Source organism: Pararge aegeria, chromosome Z, assembly GCF_905163445.1.
Source record: "Pararge aegeria chromosome Z, ilParAegt1.1, whole genome shotgun sequence".
Classification (NCBI taxonomy): domain Eukaryota; kingdom Metazoa; phylum Arthropoda; class Insecta; order Lepidoptera; family Nymphalidae; genus Pararge; species Pararge aegeria.
In genome coordinates, this window is record NC_053208.1 from 13,509,386 (window position 1) to 13,531,111 (window position 21,726).

Below are 21,726 nucleotides of genomic sequence, written 5' to 3' on the forward strand. Positions count from 1 at the left end.
ACTCGTTTTATGTCGTGTGTCCACCTCGAGTCGGACAGTCTGTGGTCGACCAACGCTACTTTATAAAATACCTCATCTAACCATCATCATCATCCCACAGATAATTCCGAGTAGGCAGTCTGTGGCCGTTGCTAGTTACCACTTTGAAGACAAAGAATACGTCTTTGTACGCTAAGTGATTTTGCGTTCCGCGGCCGCGTAGAAATCTAACAGGGTTTAATATAACTGCCAGACCCCTAACAGGTTAGCTTGCACCATCCTTTATCACCTAGTGAGATTGCAGTCAAGGGTTTACTTGTAGAGGAATGAAAAAAAACCGAAATTCAGAGGCAGAACGAAGTAAATTTAATTCCATAGTTATTTATAGAACTCTGCCTGACATGGGCGGACAGACAGACGGGCGAGCAGAAAGTCGGAGGGCTAGGGTGAATTTTTACCTAAATAACAAAGAAAAACTTGCTTCGCCCGGCCAATGAAACCTCACGAGACTTTTGATTTTCATGTTTGCAATAATTGCTAAATTGATTTTACTTCAAAATTCAAGATCTGCTATAGTAGTGCCATTTTTTGCAACGTTATACGGCGCGAGATCGTAAAACGTTAGAAGGAATCTGTAACAAAATAAATCAATGTAAGTATCCATTTAAAAAGTAGACAATAAAAATCTAACTATAGGCATTTATCTATCAGGCGACGTGTTAACTAAGTAGTCTTAAGAACTTGTCTTGTCGTATTAATATTACTGCGATCGATCCATGATGCAGTCTAATGCCATAAATGCGTAATCAATATTATCTTTGATCTTCAGTTTTATTACAGTGAAAGTTTGGATGAACATTTATGGTAAGATTTGTTATTATTCACTTCGGATGTACGATCTGCCATCTTTAAAACGTACTCTAATAAAGAGAGTATCCCTAATGGGGACTTTATTTTATTCGCATCTCCTTGCTTGTCTTAGCTGGTAGGCTCACGCCTTGAGCCTTCAAATCTACAGGAATCCAACCCAGATCCACTGATAAGTGGGCCTTTACTAAATATGTGGAACTAAGGCGTAAAAACCGTCAAGATACAGTCTGAATTGCATGTCGAGGGTTCGGTATCTTAGAAGACAACGTTTGTTACTTATTTGGTTAAATAAATCGATCGATTCGACAACAATTATTATCAAAATAAAAATAATAGCACGTTATAAAAATATTGTTTAAAATTTCCTGTAATTGATAACACACACAATTGGTAAAGGAAATTTACAACACAGACTTCTATCTACGCTATTTATTACATAGTATTTTTTGGGAATTATTCTACTAAAAATTTGTACACTTACTTACGCTCGAAGTAAATAATCCAAAATACCCAGATCAATTTACGAAATAAGGAGCCATTCTTTTCGCTAGAGCAGACGAGGCTAAATTTAGATATGGCCCATAATTAAATCTAATTCTAAATATAAATCTACTGAGCAGTCTACAAAAGCTGCAGTTTATATGGTAACCAGCAAGAAAACATATATCGGTTTAGTAATTGTTAATTAAAATTATGGGTATATTCTCGATACTCTTAAAAAATAGAATTACCTTCCAGGTTTGACTCCAAGTTCTTTTTGCATAACTGCCGTTAACAATTTTGTTATATATATATTTTGTTCGGGCCCTAAATGGCCAATGGATTCCAAAGAGGCAGATACAGCAGGTGACGTTGGGTCGCCGTCCATCGAAAGGAAGCAGTCACTTTCCACGATGCAAGTGAATTTCTAAAAGTATAATGCAAGATTGTACAATATTGAGATCAATTATGTATGTAGAACCTATTACATTTAAGCTATAAAAAAATCGTAGAAATAACGAACGTGGTGAAACGAATTGCAGTTTGCGAATGTGCGGTGGTCCTAATTTGGAACCGCCGCGTTTTTTGTCCGTTTCTGGTAAATCGATTGTTAATATAAGCTTTTTGTTAGAATAACAAAGACTATATTATTATAAAAATATTGCACAGCTACTGTAAGTATACCTATTTGTTAAAAACTTCACGAAGAGATTCAGATTCAGTACAGCTCATTTCTATAGTATAAATATACTTTCAATATCTGCAGCTTTTCCCAACAATAAGATCCCATAGGGCAATATGCTGTGAAAGTATGCAAAATAAACAAGCTTAGCTGTTTAAACATCGGTAAGGTGTCTTATTTTCCTAATTAAATAGGCAGCTGAGCTGAGTCTACTTGCAAGGTTTTTATATGGACCCACTGTAGCTTACAATTTAAGGTCCTAGAAAAACAGGGGAGCAACAGAAAAACATTTTTAGTGTCTCTCCATTTATTATGATGTTTTTATCATTTTTTTACGTTAGGTAGAGTAAATTAACTATAAACCAGTTTGACATATGTGACAAAGCACGTTAAAAGTTCTTCACCATTAGAAAACTATTTTATCCACAAGTAACAGAAGGCTTCATTTATTTTAAGTAAAAATAATTTTGAGCTTGGTATAATGCTATTTATATACCAAGCAAGAAGAAAAGAAATGAACGTGAACCGTTGTCTTATAAATTAAAATAAAGGTTTGATTTTCAAACGACATTTTCAGCTCCGTTTTTGATACGTACCGCTAAGGTTTGGTCCGCTCTTCCGGCATCGGTGTTTACCGCAAAATACAAATTGAATGACTTCAAGGCAAGAGTGAATAGGCATTTTCCAGGAAAGCGCGCCCCATCTCAGCTCGCATCATTGCTTTCCATAAAAGTTGTCGAGCCAAATCTATACAATAAAAAAGAGTCATTCAGCATCAAAACAATGATATGTAGATAAACTTTGCCCTTTATAGCATGTTATTTGAGATTATGAAAAGAATATATAGCGGGACGTAAGGGAGGGGTCGATGTGTATTGTAAATTCGGTTTTGACCGAAAATAGTTGGTAATAAAAGCCGCAAGGTGTATAATAATATAATAGTAGAATTTGAACGGATGAGATAGGTACTGTAACCTACTCACTTATACAAATAAAAGCTTAAAATCAGCTTTTAGAAATGTATCTATTGATATATTTCACAAAAAAAACATTGCCAAATTACGTTAGTAAGAAATAGGTATGCCAAACCCACAAAATCATGTCTTTATTTTGTGGTTGGGTATGTCATTCGACTCCACATATTGAAGGCTAAGCGCGGCTAAATAATAATGTCACGATCTCATTGCACTGGAAAAATTTGCATATATTGCAATATATTTCAATATTAGTGTTAGTATTTACGCGGCCAATGCATGTTGCGAAGGCACAGTATATTGTTCTAATGTAATCATTTGATTTTATATACTGTGCATACCCTAATTTTTTTATTTCAAAGCCTTTATAGAAATCATTAGTTAACCATAATAAATTTATTTTTATTTATTTTTCAATATCTTTATACAAATCATGATTCTTCAATTCTTTATACAAAGAAAATGCTTTTATAATGTTGTAGATATGTATTTTATAAACTTATAATGGCAGACATTTATGTTTAAAATATTATTAATTGAGAGGGTAGGGTACTTACATCCGCTTCCTTTTTGACTCCATCTACCAGAGCTGGTATAACCTTTCCCATAAAATCTTTAGAGATTTGCGATTTTGGGACATTAGTAAAAATCTTTAAAATCGGCATTACTGCGTATAATGTTTATTATATTATTAAGTTTATTTAATTTTATAACCGTTACTATAGCACGACAACAAGCAAATGTAGATAACTTTTAAATGTCATTTCGAGATCGCGATAAATAATGTAAAATTAACATTAAAACTCTTCTTATCATTGTTTATATGTAGATAGTGGAGCGATAAGCCCTGTTTATTTCAAATACCACAATTGGATACAAATCTGTTGTTTTAATTTAAGAAGCTCAATAAACTAAAAAAAAATTCTATTATATTTCTAAAAATAAAAAGATAAAAGTCTATGATACACTGACCGAGTCGGATCAGAGTTCCATTTTATCTTTATGATAAAGGAAGCCTAAAAAGTCAAGCTAATCGTTATATCGTTATTTATTACCTGAATAAATATATTTATATGAGCCAGCCCAGCAGTGGGCCACTATTAGGCAGGTGGGCTATTTACTTGGTCCGTAAATTTTTATATAGAAAACCGTCCGAGTAGGTTTAACTCTTCTAGGAGTAGTGCTTTTGATAAAAAATATTTGTAAATTAGGAGTTGGGCTGGGCTCGGAGAAGTTTACCAATACAGTTTTTGTTTTTTTTTTTTAATATTTTACCATCATTTGTAATCACAATAAAGACGCCCGTACACGTTTTTGCTATTAACGTGGTAATATCATTGACGAGCCATCTTATTGTACACTTGGATACAACGATTTAGATTCCATTAATACACAATATCAAGGCTTTTATTTTGAATTTGCATCAGCATGTCCTATGTCCTCCAGATACACTGTCCGTCCACTATTCGGCGTCACATTGGTCCCGCCACCTCTTTAAAACATCATCTTCCCGATTCCTATCTCTCTTTCATTGTTTTCCCGTCCTTCAGATACTATTCTGTGGCAGATGCTTTCTATGAGGACTACGATGAATCCTTAGATCCGACAGATCCTCTGACTCTTTCCAAGAAAAACATGCACAGTTTTATACAGTACACTTAAAATTCTGTAAGATTGGTGATGAAAATCAGCATTACAGTATTTCCTCAATACTGCAGATCTTAGTAGGCGATCCTTATACCACGATAATGTAAAATTAAGTTTGTATTATTAATTATTAATTCTGGTTTTATTTTTGAAAATAATTATTGTGGTTCACCAAGCATTTATTTACTACCGATCTATTCTCTCCCGAAAAACCGTATCTTCAAATTATTTGCCCGACCCGGGCAAATCGAATCCAAGACCTCGTGATCTGTCGAGCACGCTGACTACTAGACCAACAAGTGAATGAATGAAAGTTGACAATTCGGTTCACTCAACATTGACATCGATTCCGGGAACTCCCTATTGTTTTAAGAACGATGAACTTCATCAATAGAAAGTGACACCTAATCGGCGTTGAAAAAGCCCTTGATGGTTTGTTTATTAGCTATCCAATCATCTCTTTTTACTTATCAAATGAGTATGTTTTAGGGTAAATCGTACTCATTTGATAGGAGATATTATAGCTCGCCACTACCTCGACTAGAGTTCCCTATTTCTCGTGACATTTAAAATGTCCGTGCCAACAGAGATACTGCATATTAGTGCGGTTTTATATAAGATTGATTTAAGATGGAACCAGAGCTACTACAGAATAACTTCAGGGGTAGGCAAAACTAAAATGTCAATGATCTATCGACTCGTGGTGGATCACAAGGAAGAAAACTACACAACAAACAATTATTTTGTATGACTATTTATTAATCGATTGATGGGCCATTTTGTTGTTAAATTTTAGGATAAGAATGAAATTATTCTAAAGTTATAACTATAAAATTATTCATCATCTACATCATATCAACCCATTACCGGCCCACTACAGGGCATGGGTAGGAGACCCATATATTAGCCCCACACACCTTTGAGAACATTATGGAGAACTCTCAGACATGAGGCATGCAGGTTTCCTCACGATGTTTTCCTTCGCCGTTCAAGCAAGTGAGATTTTAATAACTTAAAACTCACATAACTAAGAAAAGTTAGAGGTGCGAATTCCAACTCGGCCCCTCGAAAGTGAAGTCGAGCTCCTACCCACTGGGCTATCACCGCTTGCATATAGATATTACTTAAATTTACAGAATTACATTATATTACTGTAAGGTGCGATGGTTAAATTGAACAAAAAAAAAACGTAATGAAGCTCGGACAGATAAACCGACGAACTAATTTCACCCGAGTAAAGATTAGGACCTCGCTTCGCTCGGTCAATAACAAGACAGATAGATTTATCGAAAACAATCTATTCTGACCCGGTTTGAAACAAAGATCCCGTAATAGCCGCCGCAGCCTTATTTTTATTATAGCATTGTTATGCCATTACGTAAGTCCGGTCTTTGTGATGTTAGGTGTTACGTGACCAGTGATCGAGAAAATAGAGGTATGTTAAAACTTGTTAAACATATTTGACGACCTCTTGCACAGAGGTGTGCTGTGGGATTTCATTAGCGTTATGTGAAGTACAAAACTTAAAACCTTTAATGAGAAAATTAAAAAAAAAGTACTAATATTATAAATGTCAATGTAAGTTTGTTTGTAACGCTTTCACACAAAAACTACTTAACCGATCTTCACATAAAACTTTGTTCACATATTCTTGGAAGTGTTACAAGTTATATAGGATACTTTTTATCCCTACCATAAGCTCGGCTCCTTTGGGAGAGGGGATGAAAGTGTTTGACGATTTTACACCATAATTACGACATATTATTATTTTTGTACTATAGAGATTATAATATGTATTTAATTTTGCCTAAACTTTGTGTAGATCTGATGAATGTGGTTGGAGATAGAGGACAGAACTCCACAGCGGGTAGCAGCAAACCCCTCATTTAAGGCTTAGCGATACTTAATACTTAATTTTTTTTTAGAACTACAACTAAATTGAATGCCTCATCAAAAAACAAAATCAAACGCAGATGAAGTTGCGGGCAACAGCTAGTATTAAATAAAAAGGTAAGCCAATTTCATGGTTTCATTTCCAATTTGCAAGGTGCCCAAGGAGCAGGCGCTAACTTCTTTTTCGATTTCAAGGCTTACCTTTGCGCTAAATATGCTTAACATGTTTTCTAAATTGGATCAGTTTTGTCTGTCAACATAGTGGCAAAACAATGCTACCAAGTGATACATAACTACTATTTTAATTTTAATTTATGTTTTATTTTTTTTCGATAATATTTTGATAAATGCCCTTAGAGCGCGCGTCGTGTTGAAACAACACCCCGAAGTAATTTTGTAAACACAATGTCGGGGAAATTTACTCCCTGCCTATATCCTATACTATTGGGTCGGCACAACATGTTCTCTTCTTCAACTCCCTATCAACTCTTTCACTAAATGCATCAATTATCTTCAGGCTGTCCCTTTTTTTTCTTAAATTAGGTGCGTTTTTAATTATGCAGTATAAATTCAATTCAGATTAATTTAATAAAGTCTATAAGTTTCGCGGTATATACCGACCATTTAAAAATAATGTTATAGACGTGATCGTATTGTGTCTCCTAATACTCTTCACAAAAGCATCAGACACCTAAAATGAGTAGCTACATCGAGCATGCATAAAACTGATGGCAGCAGATGAGTTCTAGAATGGAGTAGCCTGTACAGGATAACGCTGCATAGGATTCTCTTCGGCCCGACGAACTGCCCCTAGTAGAAGACGGGAAGTAGCTGGATGAGAAAAGTTTGTTCTATGTGATGGCTCACTCTCTGTGAACTCGATCAAGGCATCATCGTAGGGTACGAAACGCTTTGATTTCTCGTTTCTAAATAAACCTACAAAGATCTTGAATGCCCTAAAGCGAAGCCAAGTAACCTACCTTATAATATTGAGTGAATACACATTCTATACAAACAAACAAAGCATGCACTTGACCTTAGGTTGCATTAGCACTTACCATCCGGTAATATAAAATGGAGAATGACTTGATTAGGCAACTTTGGTTATGAATTCCTGAACTTATTAGAACAAGCAATCGTTACTTAGTTCACAAAAGAGCGCTAGCTTAAGATCGTAAGTGTAATCGTAAAAAAGTAAAACCCGTCGTTTTCTTTGGCAGTGTATTGAGAAATGAAACCTTTTCGTTTAGGCCGTCCATCAAGTTCATTTCCATAACAATCTATATATGGCCAACTATCAACCCACTAACTTGTAGCGTTATAAAAAGAAACGGTGAGCATAACCAACTGTTATGCAATTTAAAGAAGATAATGGGATTCGGCATAATTTGAAACATTAAGACTGTATAATAATGTATGTATTCATGTTTATTGGGACCAGACGAAAGGCTGTGTAACCACGATGTAGGTAACACACGCAGAGATACGCGTAATAAATTCATACTAATTACTTACTTGCTCATTTGATAACGTATAGCGTGCCTACCAATTTATGGCCAAACATTTTTTATTAAACTACGAGTTAGCCCTTGACTACAATCGTTAATATACCTACGAATAAAAATGCAGCAGGTCGAATTTTGTACCTGTATAATATAATCTAAATTTTATTGATGATTAAATGAGCTTACCTGTAAGTGAAATTCAATCATAATTATACGAAAGTGCCTTGTCCGAAGGGGATTAGTTAACCTAACTTATATATATTTATATAGATGTAGTCTCACATTTGAGGCGCCACCACTGAACACTATTTTGAGAAAACATTTCATAAATGTAGGGTAGATATTTCTTAATTTTCTTTGTGGGTAGGACGTACTTTTGCTCGTCGGTCCCCAATTGGGAGAGCTCATTCCTTTTAGAGTTATGTAATAATATTTTCGGAACATCTCTAGGGTATCATGGGTGGGAGGGAATAACTAATCCCCTTCGGACAAGGCACTTTCGTATAATTATGATTGAATTTCACTTACAGGTAAGCTCATTTAATCATCAATTATACATCAGTGCCTTGTCCTCGTGGATTAGTTAACCTAACTTATATATATTTATATAGATGTAGACTTTTGGAGCTAGTTCCGAAAATATTTACTTACAATGAGGCTAGGTTAATGTTGTACTTAACCAGCTTCCATAAGTTACTTATGTAGGTAATACAAGGAAAAAAAAAATTAAACTTGACTGTATTTATGATAATAAAATTTTAATAATTTTTAGTTCCTCTTATAATAATTTTATCATTATGAATAAACCTTATTATTAAAAAAAAAAGGTTCAGCAATGAATCAATAGCTAGTTAATCACCTGTATTTTCTTGAAAATAAAGTTTTTCTTATGTTAATTACCTTTATTGAAAAAAAAATTAAGTATTAACGCCTGTAATATTGCAATCAATCTATAATTATTGCTCTGGCTAGAGAGTTACATTCCTGATTTGAAATTGTACCTTTATTATAATATTTCCAAAACGTATTGGAATTTTGACTCCACCCAGCAGTTTTGCGAATTAGCTCAATACTAATTCCTGAACTATAAGCCTTTGAAGTAGACGCATGTCTAGTACTGTGGGCGGAGAAGATAGAAACATCGATACCAGCATCTCTTAGTGTGGTTTTGATCCAGCGACTTAATGTCTGGGTTGAGACAATCTTAAAAGGCTTCTTGAAACTTATAAATAAGTAATCCTGACTCCGCAAAGCTGCTGTTTTACTAAGGTAAGAAATAAGTGTGTGAGCAGGACACACAGCTGGCTTTTCTGGGAAAAAAGGTAAGTCTAATGCAGGTTGGTTTGAGCCTGGCCTAGATGACTTAATTAAATCTGGAATCTTAATAATTATTTTTGATGATGAAATTTCAATGTTGTTTACTATAATTTTTGATAATGTTTGTACCCGATGTGTTGTTGTAAGAGCTAACAATGTAACACATTTATATGACAGTTTCTTCAGAGATAAACTTTCATTAGGGTAATTTTTTGCTAAATAATCTAGAACTCTAGAAGTATCCCAGGTCACGTTGTATCTGGGAAGAGGAGGTCTTAATCTAAAGACGCCCTTGAAAAATCTTTCTATCCTATTATCTCTAGTTATATTTGAATCTAATATAAGTGATAACGCTGCTCTGCAGCTATTTAGGGTGCCATATTGACTTCCACCATTAAATAATGAAGTCAAAAAATTTAATACTTCTGGGACTGAAGCTTCAAACATATTAATTGAATACCTGGTACAGTGAACAAACCATTTCTTTATGGAAACGTCATACTGTTTGATGGAACTTTCTGCCAGAGATGCAAGCATTATGTTTACTGTTGCTAATGGGACGTCTCGTCGTAGTAACGACCGCCGTATAATATCCCGGCAACCAGGGTAAGGTTTTTCTGTACGTCCCATCTGCTAACAAGAGATATTTTTATATTTTCATGCGGTTTTAAAATTAATAAATTAGATATTAACAGTGATTGAAACAGGGGATACCAAGGTTGAGTCGGCCATCTAGGCACGACTACAATTCCCCTGGCTCTGTCAGTAATAATTTTTTGAAGACATCTTAGTATTATTGAAAAGGGTGGAAAAGCATAGAAATAGAATTCAGACCACTTCATTGTGAAGGCATTAATTTGGAAGGCATCAGGATCCCTATGCCAAGATACGAATCGATTACACTTTTTATTAACGCGAGTCGCGAAAAGATCAATGTAAGGTTGACCGAAGGCATTGGTAATTTGATTAAATGCGGAATCACTGAGTTCCCACTCAATATCTGGGTGGGTACGCCTTGATTCAGCATCAGCAATTGTATTGTCAGACGAACGTACATAATAGGCAAATATATAAACGTTGCGTAACTCGCACCATTGCCAAATATCTTTAGTTAACCTCGTTAGATGTGGGTATTGAATTCCCCCCATACGGTTAATGTAACTGATGGCAGTCGTGTTATCGATTCGTAATAGGATCTCACAATGTTGCAAATTGGCAGCAAAAATTTTAAGTGCGAAGAATGCCGCAAGTAGCTCCAGATAGTTAATATGTTGATTTCGTTCCTGTTCGGACCACTGCCCACTAGTTGATTCAGACCCGCACGCCGCACCCCATCCCGTAGTTGAGGCGTCAGAGTATATCTCTATTAAGTAATCTTCGCTTCTTATCTTGCGCACAGAACTGCCAAGATTTCTTAACCACCACGAAAAATCGCTATATAAAGACTCTGAAATATGGATAATCTTATTGTAATCTTTATGTCCTTGTAGTTTTAAGTATTTAAATCGCTCAAATTGTTTCGTGTATAGCCAGCCATATTCAATGGCTGGGCAGGCAGAGACCAATAAACCTATAATCCTTGCAAATGTTTTAATCTTACATTGGTGTAAATTCATAATCCTAAGTAGTTCTGTGCGAATACGTGTCCTCTTCTCCTTAGGTAAACAAATTTGTAATTTATGTGAATCAATTATAAATCCAAGAAATCTACAAGAAAAGGATGGAGTCAGATTACTTTTATCGTAATTTACTATGAATCCTAACGCAGTTAAAAGTTTAATAGTCATAGTTATATTTTTAGTACATTCATTAAAAGACCGGCCCATTAATAATAAATCGTCGAGATAAATAGTTGATATGTAACCAGCCATACGTAATAATTGCACAACGGGTTTCATTATTTTTGTAAATATGTATGGGGCTGTATTAAGACCGAACGGTAGGACATTAAATTCATATATCCTTCCCTCAAACAAGAAATGAAGGTATTTTCTCGAATCAGGATGAATTTTTAATAAAAAATATGCATCCTTTAAATCAACTGTGGCCATGAATGTATCTATTGTTATTAATTTTATAACGGTTCTTAAATCTTCCAATTTAAAATGATGCGTTTTTATGTATCTATTCAAGCTCTTTAAGTTTAAAATAAGGCGATTTTTACCGTTAGGTTTAGGTATTAGGAATATACTCGATAAATATTGTGTTGCGCACGGTTCACATTGTGTTACCGCCCCAGATATAAGAAGGCTGCTAATTGCCGCGCTGTACGCAGCCCTTTCTGTAGCCGTGTATTTAGGAGTGATGGGAAGTACTTTCTGTGTAACCTTCTGTGTAAAGGTTAACTTATAACCTGTAATCCTAGAGAGAACAGACTGATCATCGGTTATTAGTGCCCATTGTTGGGCAAATAAGGAAAGGCGACCAGCGAATTTTACCTCGTTTAAAATCGGCGCGTGTTCCGTTGCTGATGCTGCTGCTGCTGCTGCCGCGACCCTTTCGATGAGTAGTCGGGCTTCTGCGCGTGAACAGGCGGGCGGCTCCTGGTTTGGGCCGGCTGCCTGCGCGCCGGCGGAGCTTTCCAGTTTAAACCTCTTGAGGTTGACGGTTGAGGTTGTGTTTTTCTCTTAATTACTGTTTTACTGTTAACGTCTTGAACCCTTATTTCTGTTCCCGACTTCGAGACTATCTTAGCAGTCTTTAAAGTCTCAGCTACATTTTTACCAAAAATATACTTATCTATTTTTGTTTGTGAAAGATGATCATTCACTTCTTTTTTGAGGCATGACGAGATAAAATATCTTCTTTTCATTGAGTCCGTGTATTGAATATCGCAAAGCATCCTTAATCCTTCCATAATGTCCTTTATTATTTTGCTATCTGCCTGATTTTGTATTTGTAAGTCCATTACTTGAGCGAAACAAGAAATGGCTGAAGCGATTTGTTTTTGTCTAGCTTCCATACCCTTATCGCGTTTTAACACGTGTTCCGTCAAGGCGGCCTTGATTTCAAGATTGAGTAACGGTGCCGCGATTTGCTTGCAGTTGCTAGGAATGAAATATTTTTTGTTTCGAAACAATTCCTTGCGCGCTTCCTTATCAAGACCTGTAGTGGCTATATGGATTAAGCGGTCGGCTAACGCCTTACGAATTTCTGAACTATATTCGGAAATGGATGTTGGGTCTTGTCCCAAAATTTCTATGATCTCGTCGGGCAGGTTCTCATTTTCCAGCGTAGGTACTTCTACGGGTTCCGGTACCTCATTAATAATTGCAACATCATCAGACGTTATAGGTACCTCAGGATGCGGTATGTCCATCTCCGCATTTTCCGTCGTAATTTCAACTTCTTCTATTGGACTGGGTGGCCTTGAGCAAACCACAATTTCCTCGCCTGAAAGCGGGTAATTTTATCTTTACAATTCCATCGAATTGTGCGGTCTTATAATTATTAAGAGTATGCATCAATTCCTTTGAAAAGATCGTACTCTAATGACTTTTGAACCATGAAAGGCTCCTGTGAGCCTATCGATGTTCATATCAAATGCTCTGTTGAGCGATATATATCATGATTTGGGTAAATAAATCCCAATTCTAATGTGAATTGTATAAAATCTTACCTTTATTATATTGTAGTATAAGGGACTCCGATGATGACGAAGAGGTCGACGATTCTCTACGTGTACGTAATACGTCCAATTTTCGTTCCAATTTTCTTATTTTATAATTAATATAATCGACCTCACTGTCCTTAAACATCCTTTTAGGCATTTTTTCGATAAATTTACGCGTAATATTTGAGAAGTGTTAGTGGTTGAGCACTAAAAACGTGAATGAGCTCTCCCAATTGGGGACCGACGAGCAAAAGTACGTCCTACCCACAAAGAAAATTAAGAAATATCTACCCTACATTTATGAAATGTTTTCTCAAAATAGTGTTCAGTGGTGGCGCCTCAAATGTGAGACTACATCTATATAAATATATATAAGTTAGGTTAACTAATCCACGAGGACAAGGCACTGATGTATAATCATATTTATTTTATAAAAAATAAGACTACCAGAGGGATTTTCGTTGGATTTCACTTTTGAGAGGGAATAACATTTTTTTACGATTTCACACCATAACTTCGTCATTAGAAAACAAATTTTATTACTTCTTTTTGCACTGGAAAAGTGAAATTGTAACATCTTAAGAGCGAGATAGCTATTGAGTATTCAAAGTTATTTTGACGACAAAACTAACATTGTTTTTTCGTGCCAGAGAATATCGTCGAAAAAAACAATTATTTAATCCTCATCCGTCACTTTTCCACTAGAATGAAGGTAAATCTATTTGGTTTTATATAAATGAGCCATCGAGTGCAATCTGATGGTGACGTTTAAGATGGTAGCGAGCTAGCCTGGGGTATCAGGGTAAACTGCTATGTTTTTAACTCATACCTATCCATTATCGCAATAATATACGGCATCATATAGGAACGCTCAATCGCTTGGCAGCACTATTTGTCGGTAACTAGTCATGGTCGAAGTTGATACTCCGATTGAACCCGAGAATATACAGAAATTATAAATAACCAAAAGTCGGGAATCGAACACAGGACCATCCATAGAAACTAGCTGTTACCCGCGACTTCGTACGCGAAGAGCCTTTACACCAGAACCTCAAAATCAGTTCCATGATTTACTCTATACGTTATCAGATCACATTCAGACAGAAATACATGTTCTCCAGTTAATACTATTGATTATAAAAGCGAAGTTAAAAAAAATACTGTAAAAATCTCCTAATAATGAGTAGTGTGCAACCTCAGGGTGATTTAAGAGAATGCCCGAGGTTTCGTCTGCGTAGAATTCCTGATTTCCCGTGAGCTTGAGAAGATCTCCAATGGTGACTATGCCTTTCTCCAGAAATAAAGGTACCCACAAATTTTCTTATCAGTTCAATAGTTTATACAGACAGATGGCTACAAACAGACAGAAAGACACACCTTGGCCTTTAATGTAATATTAACATATTTAATATTGCGGCTCATTATAAACGGAGTTTCAAAGAATCTTATAACTTCTCCACTATTGTACGTGCATACAAAATTCAAAAATTAATTTAATTCAAGTAGGCCTAATATAAGCACTTTTGAAACGTCCGGTACCACCGGTTCTGAAGCCAGATTCTACCGAGAAGAAGCCGGCAAGAAACTCAGCAGTTGCTCTTTTCCAACATCAACTATTTTAATTTTTATTAGAAATTATTCATTTTTTTATCTTGCGTGACATGAAAGCGGAGCCGGATGCATCCAAGCAACCTTGTCATTAAGAAATTCATGAATTGTTTAGTAACCTCGCTGTAATAAGTATTTTTTTAAATATTCTTTAAACTCGTGCATTGGTAGGTCCAAAATTACCTTAGGAATCATATTAAAAAAGCGTAAGATGCCACTAATTTATGACCATTTCTTGTTAGTCAACTGTTTATATTCACTTTTTGTTTATATAGAATAATATGATGTCTTACATATACCTACCATATTATTATAAATATGTATATTGTGAAGTTTCAGTAGCATAGGTACCTATTTCTTTAAACTTCGCACGGAGGGATTTGGGTGATTTCAATTTATATATCAATCGTACAGCTCTTTTCTGCAATATAAATGTAGTTTCGATTTAAGCAGCTTTGCCCCATAACCAGATCTCGTAGGATATAACACTATGAAAGTAAAATAAACAAGCCTAGCCATTTCAACGTCAGTAATCTGTCTAATCCTTATATGCAGATGAGCACTGGGCAACCCACTGTAGCTTATTATCCAAGGTCATGGCTCGAAAAACTGTGGAGGTCTCCGTATTTAGTGATTTATCATATTTTTATCAATTTTCTTTACATTTGGTACCTACGATAATTCGACACACTTTGATTTTTTTTGCATATTAACGTTGTTGACTGTAAACCAGTGCGACACATGCGACGGCTTACAACGTCAGTTATCTTTACTCCTGTCAGTCTTAAAAATTAGAGATGTATAATCTGCAAACAATACAATGTCGCATTTTCCACTGCCATGGTATGCAAACCAATAGGGTTGTATTGCTGAGATAAGAGGCAACCAAATTTAGTGCAACGTTTTTGATACCATAGTGGCTTAGCTTAAGAAGCAAGTTTTATGATCAACACAATCGAATGCTTTATATAGATAACAAAAAATCCCCATGGCGTTCAGTGAACGTTCCCAGGCATCATAAACATGTTTTATAAGTTTAGCTCCTGCATTCGTTGTGCTACCTTTACTAAAACCATACTGCTCTGGGTGGAAAAAAAGTGATATAAAAGTTGATCTAATATAGTTTTTTCAAATATCTTACTGAAATTGTTTTTATCATTTTTACCAGACTTAACTGTGTGTTCCACAGAAGACTAACTATATCTTTTCATTCATTACAAGTTATATTTTTGAGTACAAAAATTAAGGACCCACCATGAATTGAAGTCTTTCTAAGGAACACACATGACATTTTGAAGTTATTGATGTTTGCTCCAGTGAGGCAATGCTCAGTAGCATATACTCATACACAATATGTGAATATTGAGTTTTTCAACAAAAAGTTCTATTTCCACTTCTTTGCTGGTGAAGTTGTATATTTCAACGTGCAATGTTCATATTACAGAGCTTCTCAAGTGTCTCACTGTCTAGTGTAAATAACTATTTGAATTAATACTATAATAAGTACTAGTGTCAATAATAGAAATATTGGTGGTACTTGAAGTACAATGTGTAGAGTCGTCAATAGACCTTTAATTGTATTGTAACAACCTATTGTAACAGTATCTGTAATTAAACTGTAAGCAAAGTGCTGCTTACTTTTGTTAGATAAAATTGAAGTATCTCTTAGACAATACGGATGACATGGATTTATTCATGTCAAAATAAAAAACTACCTCACTATGACAGCATGTCAGGTTATAAATTAAAATTATAAATATGTTCATTTACCTTTTAACTTATAGTGTCACAATAAGGAAAAGAACACAACAAATCTACATTTTGTTTTATTATGTAAAGTTGTAAATTTTCAATGCATCTTATAATTTGATGGTTTTTTGCATTTAAACTGTTTTTGTATCAAAAGAACAACATTTTTGTTTACATCTACATTGTCACTATCAAACTTTCAATAAGATAATATAAACCGGCCCTCGGTGATCATCTATTAGTCACTGAGTGATCAAGGTAACTGTTCATATTCACATACCTCTATCTAACTTGACCAAAATTATAATTATTTTTTAAGCTTACTTTTTAATAAGAGTTAGGGGGCTGTTATGACAGCTGTGCACTGCTCCAATCATGATACTAAATTGTTGGAAGATAATGTATCACTTAATTTTAGGTTAGCCATAGATCTCACAAGTACAGTTGCATTTATTTGCTTATGACTCATCAGCTGCCAGAATTTGTTCATAAATCTGCTTTTATGATAGCTCATATTTAATTGTTACAGTTTTACCTGAGTCTTCCAATTGTTTAATTACATTGCTGAGGCGTTGGACTTCACTTAGATAATTTTTTCTACTTCTCTCAAAGTTTAATTTATTTCATAAAACTGAGCGTTCCTTTCTTAATACCAGGTTTTTTGTGCGTGTTAATCGTACAGATTATTAGTTGATTGTGTTTAAGCACTATGTTATTGTGACTGAAGGCCATTGATTGTTTTATATGCCCTACTTAATTAAATGCCCAACATAGAAATTTATTTTAGAGCTTTTTAATAGCTACATATGCATTGTTCAAGCAAGCTGAGTGCCGTCTAGAGTTGGTCTTGCTCCTCTATGACCTCAGAGTGTGCCCTGTTTAAGTATGCTAGTTTGCCTATCAGCTCCCAATTCAACTTCACTTTCATCTTGTTCCCTTGATAAGTCAGCATTTACTTGTTCAAGTGGCTTGTGTTCATCAAGGGCATTCTTTAGTTTCAATTGCTCTTCCAATACATCCACTCTTCTGTTTAACATTGGAGGAGCCATTTTATAGAACTTGTCTCTGAAACACACCAAACAGTGTATGTACGCATATGTGAAGAAAAATAGATGACCTACAGAAGAGAGACGTCAGACGTGGGAGTCTCCAAGAGACAAAAGGAATAAAAAGTATGATAAAATTAGTGAATTGGATTAATAATTATAAAAACAAAGTCATATTAAAGATCTGATTAGAAATATAAAAACATAGGTACTAGTTTGGCATATCCAACAGTTACAAATACTATTTTTTGCGCTAACTATTGTAGGTATTTTTAAAAGGTATTGTAATTACTAAAGTAAATTACTAAAACTTCGACCTTTATCATAAGGTGTGCTTTATTAGATACTGTAAATGTTATCTGAGACAGTTTCAATAATTCTTTGACTTCACTTCCACAAACCCATCAAGTAAGGCGAGAATGATTTTGTCCGAGTGTATGTAAGGAAGTGTCTCGTGATTAACGAGAATGTGTAGACGGTGTAGGGAGTAACGCATTTAATAACCGCGATATAATAACGTTATAACATAGGAAAATAAAAGCAATACTCTCCAGTAAATCCTTTGAATGTAAATCATACATGGTTATAGATACATCAACTCAGTTGTGCGCGCGGCCCTATGTGTGGGTAAACCTTGTACATATACAGTGACTTTGTGTGCGTGACAAGAGGTACAGTCGGGTACAAATACAAATACAGTTATTTACGGGTTATATACGGGTTTTTTTTTAAAAAAACAGTTATTTGGTAATTTAATGTTTATTTATTGAACATTATTCTGAATCGCTACTTGAAAAATCAAATGATGAATTTTCGGATTCGCTGCTCTCATCAAGGTTAATTATGAATTCTGACTCCATGTCAAAATGTCTATAGTATTCTTCTTCTTTCTTTTGTACATGTCGACAAGTATTACCCCACATCCCTTCATCAATTTGACTTAAACATTCATTTATGAGTTTCATTATTTCCGTCACATTTTGGTCGACATTACGCGAAGCAATATAATTTTTTAAAATTCCCCACACATTTTCTATGGGGTTTAGTTCAGGATGATATGGTGGCAATCGAAGAACTTTTATGCCATATCGCTGAAGTATGTCATCAATCTTGTAACAGATATAGTTTTCTTTATTTTTTTTAATCAAATCATACAGTTCAATTTTTTTCATATCTTGATTAAAAGCTATATTTTTTTCTGTCAGCCATCTCTGCATTTCTATTTTTTTGGAATTCGAATTTGGGGCTCTGTCATTTTGAACGTTATGGTATGAGGCATTATCAAGCACAACCACAGAGTTAGGTGGAAGATTCGGTACTAGACGTTCTTTTAGCCACTTTTCATAGTTTTCCGCGTTCATGTTAGAATGGTAATCACCAGAAACACTATTTGCTTTGTATGTCAATAGTGCGTTAGGTACGAAACCTTGTTCTGAACCAGCATGCACAATGATAATTCTTTGTCCTTTCGACAGGTTTCTCTTTAAAGGTGGTCCATCTTTATTACCCCATCCTTTGTTTTGAACATGATTAGTTAAGATATAGCTCTCATCTGTATATACGATACACCGATTTTCTTGACGGTATCTGAGTAAATTTTTTAGGTAGGAAAATCGTAGTTTTTGGATGTCATGCCGCTCTATAATAACACGTCTGTTATCCACAGTTTTTCGCCATTTGTATCCCAACTTTAACAAAGCTGTACGCAGAGTCGAAATACTTCCATCATAGTTAAGTTTATCTTGAAATATTCCTTTCAACTTTAGCAAGGTAGGTAACTCACGATGTTCTAAATGGTAATTTTGAATAGTGGAACGTATAACATCAACGTTAAAGTTGTCTAATTCTAACTTCTTTAAACGTTTTTTACGGTCTTTATGCGGAGATTTAAACTTAGAGTCAGATTCTTTTCCTTCAGCCAATATATTAGTAACTGTTCTCTCTGATACCCCCACTGCCATTGCTGTTCTTTTCCGTACGCTATTTAAATGTTCACTTAGTTTCGATATTAAAATTGGACTTGCACTGCAAACTGGATCACTTACTAGTTCCAATATATCTCTCGCATCTATTTTCAGAAATTCGTATACCTTAGCAATGGTTTCTCGAGTCTAAAACAATAATACGTAAACGTCAACAAGGATATATTTTTTCGTATATAGAATCATAATAAATACCTATTCATTACATCTAAATTTAAAAATAAAAAATATTTACCTGACTCCTTAAACATTTTTTCCGTGAAGAACTAGACATTTTCGTAAACGACTGTACCCGTAAGAAAAAGCGATAGGAACACGTCTTGCTCGAACGACGACTGCCGCGTCACTGCCACACGAATGAAAGTTGTATATTTACAAGCGCACGCACACATAGGGCCGCGCGCACAACTGAGTTGAAGTATCTATAACGTAACGTAAATTAGAAGTTGGATTTTACGAGCAGCCAATTTTACATGTCAGCTTGACAGCGACCACCTCCTTGGAGTAATATTGTTCTGTGGCGACCACAGACCAATACCTCTCCTACCCATCCCTGTCTTATCCAGGTTTGTAGACATTTATGAAAAACGGCAAAAACTTTCTTCCCCTTTTTACCCCCCTTAGAGATATTATTTATTTAGATTTTTATTTTTATGGCTGGTAATCTAATTTTCCTTAAAACATAGGAGTTTTCTACAAACTTCCAAACAAATAGTGTAAATAAATTGTGCCTTCGCGATTCTTTCAAACATAAACAAAGGACGAAGTCGCGGGCATAAGTTAGTCCACTTATAAGACCACAACGCTCTCAAAACTGATCCCTCGGTTTGCATCCTTGCATACCATCATTATCATCATCATTATAACAACCCTTTACCGGCCTACTACAAAGAACAGGTCTCCACAATGAGAAAGGGTTAAGGCCGTCTACCACCACCCTGGCACAGTGCGGATTGTTGCAAATCCGCTTATCCCTTGCATATAACGAGTGAGAAAGCAACTGTAGGAAGACCTCCCGCTGTACTTATGATTAATGATAGTAATGTAATGTTGCATCTATTGTCGTACCTTTCACCTATGAATGTTCCCATGATTATAGGCCTCACAGGTCGAATGTCGAATAATGCTCGCGACGAAAACATGATGCCAGTAATTACATAAAATGTTCCTTTAGAAAGTCGGATAAACGCCATAGCGAAAAATTGATAATTGCCGTGCTAAAAAATTACAACTCTTATGCAATACGCAAACCAGTTTATCCTACGAATAATAATAACACATACATATACACATAATTAGATAGGTATGATGCAATTTAAAATTTTAAACTTTGTAACATTACAATAAAACGCAATATTGACCCGCTAACACTAGATGGCGTTAGTTGTAGTTGCGTGAAATGTAAACCGCGCTAAAGAGATTTTTTCCCACTAGTACAAGACGGTGCCTCGGCCAACCATAAAGTTCCTTCCCTCCGTCACAAGGTAACCTTGTATAAAACGTGCATACGTCCCATTATGACATACGCCAGCGTCGTATTCGCCCATCGCCCTCACAGCTCCTACAGGAGCTTTCAAGTCCTGCAGAACAAGTTTATGCGTATGACCACGGACAGTCCGTGGTTCATGCGCAACGTAGATCTCCACTGAGACCTCGATCTTCCCACCATAGCTCAGTACATGAAATCATTATCAAAGACCTACTTTGAAAATGCAGTCCGACACCCCAACCCCCTAGTGGTCGAGGCGTCCACTTACACCCCCGTCCCCGACGTCGAGCTTAAGCGGCGACGTCCGAAGCATGTCCTTGACGACCCTGACGACAAAATAACTACCGACAACTTGTCCCAACAACACACACACACGCAAAATACACAGCGTCTTCGCCGGCGAAGACGAGGGCCCCGATTTCTGACGTCATCCGGACGTGGATCCTTACCACGGTCACGGGTTCGTTCGGACTAAACAATGATTAGTCCAAAAGTCCACCAACAGTCAGATTAACGTCGAACCGAGCCGAGGTCCGAGTCCTCGCAGGAGGCACCCTCGGGTCGACGTCTCCCATACTCCCCCCGATGTCGTCGAGCCCTGGGGCTCTTCTCATGGCGAGCTTTCGCGCTCGCCCCACTCCCCCGGTGACGCCGTAGCAACCCCTTAGGTGGTTATCGGCAAGTGTCCTTCCGAAAAAGCAAAAGCAAAACCATATAGTTCCAGCTTACCCTGTACTCTCTGAGACACTTGTCGGACGCTGTAGTTAGGAACCTTGCTAGTGGAGCCTACAGGACGTGCTTCCACTGCACGGGACGTTATCCAGGGACACTGTTCTTGACTGTCAAGTAACTCTAAGTGTACTCTAAATACAAATTAGTTCTTCACACGTGT

General features: G+C 36.0%; 3 protein-coding genes across 3 annotated transcripts; all 3 read right to left on the bottom strand.

The window, feature by feature from the left end:
- Positions 1 to 322: 322 nt before the first annotated feature.
- On the bottom strand, positions 323 to 3,721 carry LOC120636260 (macrophage migration inhibitory factor-like). Its single transcript, XM_039907648.1, has 3 exons — positions 3,543 to 3,721; positions 1,581 to 1,756; positions 323 to 611 (listed from the first exon to the last, which is right to left on the bottom strand). The coding sequence occupies exons 1-3, from the start codon at positions 3,648 to 3,650 to the stop codon at positions 533 to 535; spliced, it is 363 nt and encodes a 120-aa protein (XP_039763582.1). The 5' UTR covers positions 3,651 to 3,721; the 3' UTR covers positions 323 to 532.
- Positions 3,722 to 11,343: 7,622 nt separating this feature from the next.
- LOC120636416 lies at positions 11,344 to 13,367 on the bottom strand. Its single transcript, XM_039907890.1, has 2 exons — positions 12,967 to 13,367; positions 11,344 to 12,740 (listed from the first exon to the last, which is right to left on the bottom strand). Exons 1-2 carry the CDS (start codon positions 13,115 to 13,117, stop codon positions 11,791 to 11,793), a joined length of 1,101 nt encoding a protein of 366 aa, XP_039763824.1. The 5' UTR covers positions 13,118 to 13,367; the 3' UTR covers positions 11,344 to 11,790.
- A 4,735-nt stretch (positions 13,368 to 18,102) lies between these two features.
- On the bottom strand, positions 18,103 to 19,768 carry LOC120636435. Its single transcript, XM_039907913.1, has 2 exons — positions 19,581 to 19,768; positions 18,103 to 19,474 (listed from the first exon to the last, which is right to left on the bottom strand). Exons 1-2 carry the CDS (start codon positions 19,617 to 19,619, stop codon positions 18,137 to 18,139), a joined length of 1,377 nt encoding a protein of 458 aa, XP_039763847.1. The 5' UTR covers positions 19,620 to 19,768; the 3' UTR covers positions 18,103 to 18,136.
- Between the last annotated feature and the right edge of the window lie 1,958 nt (positions 19,769 to 21,726).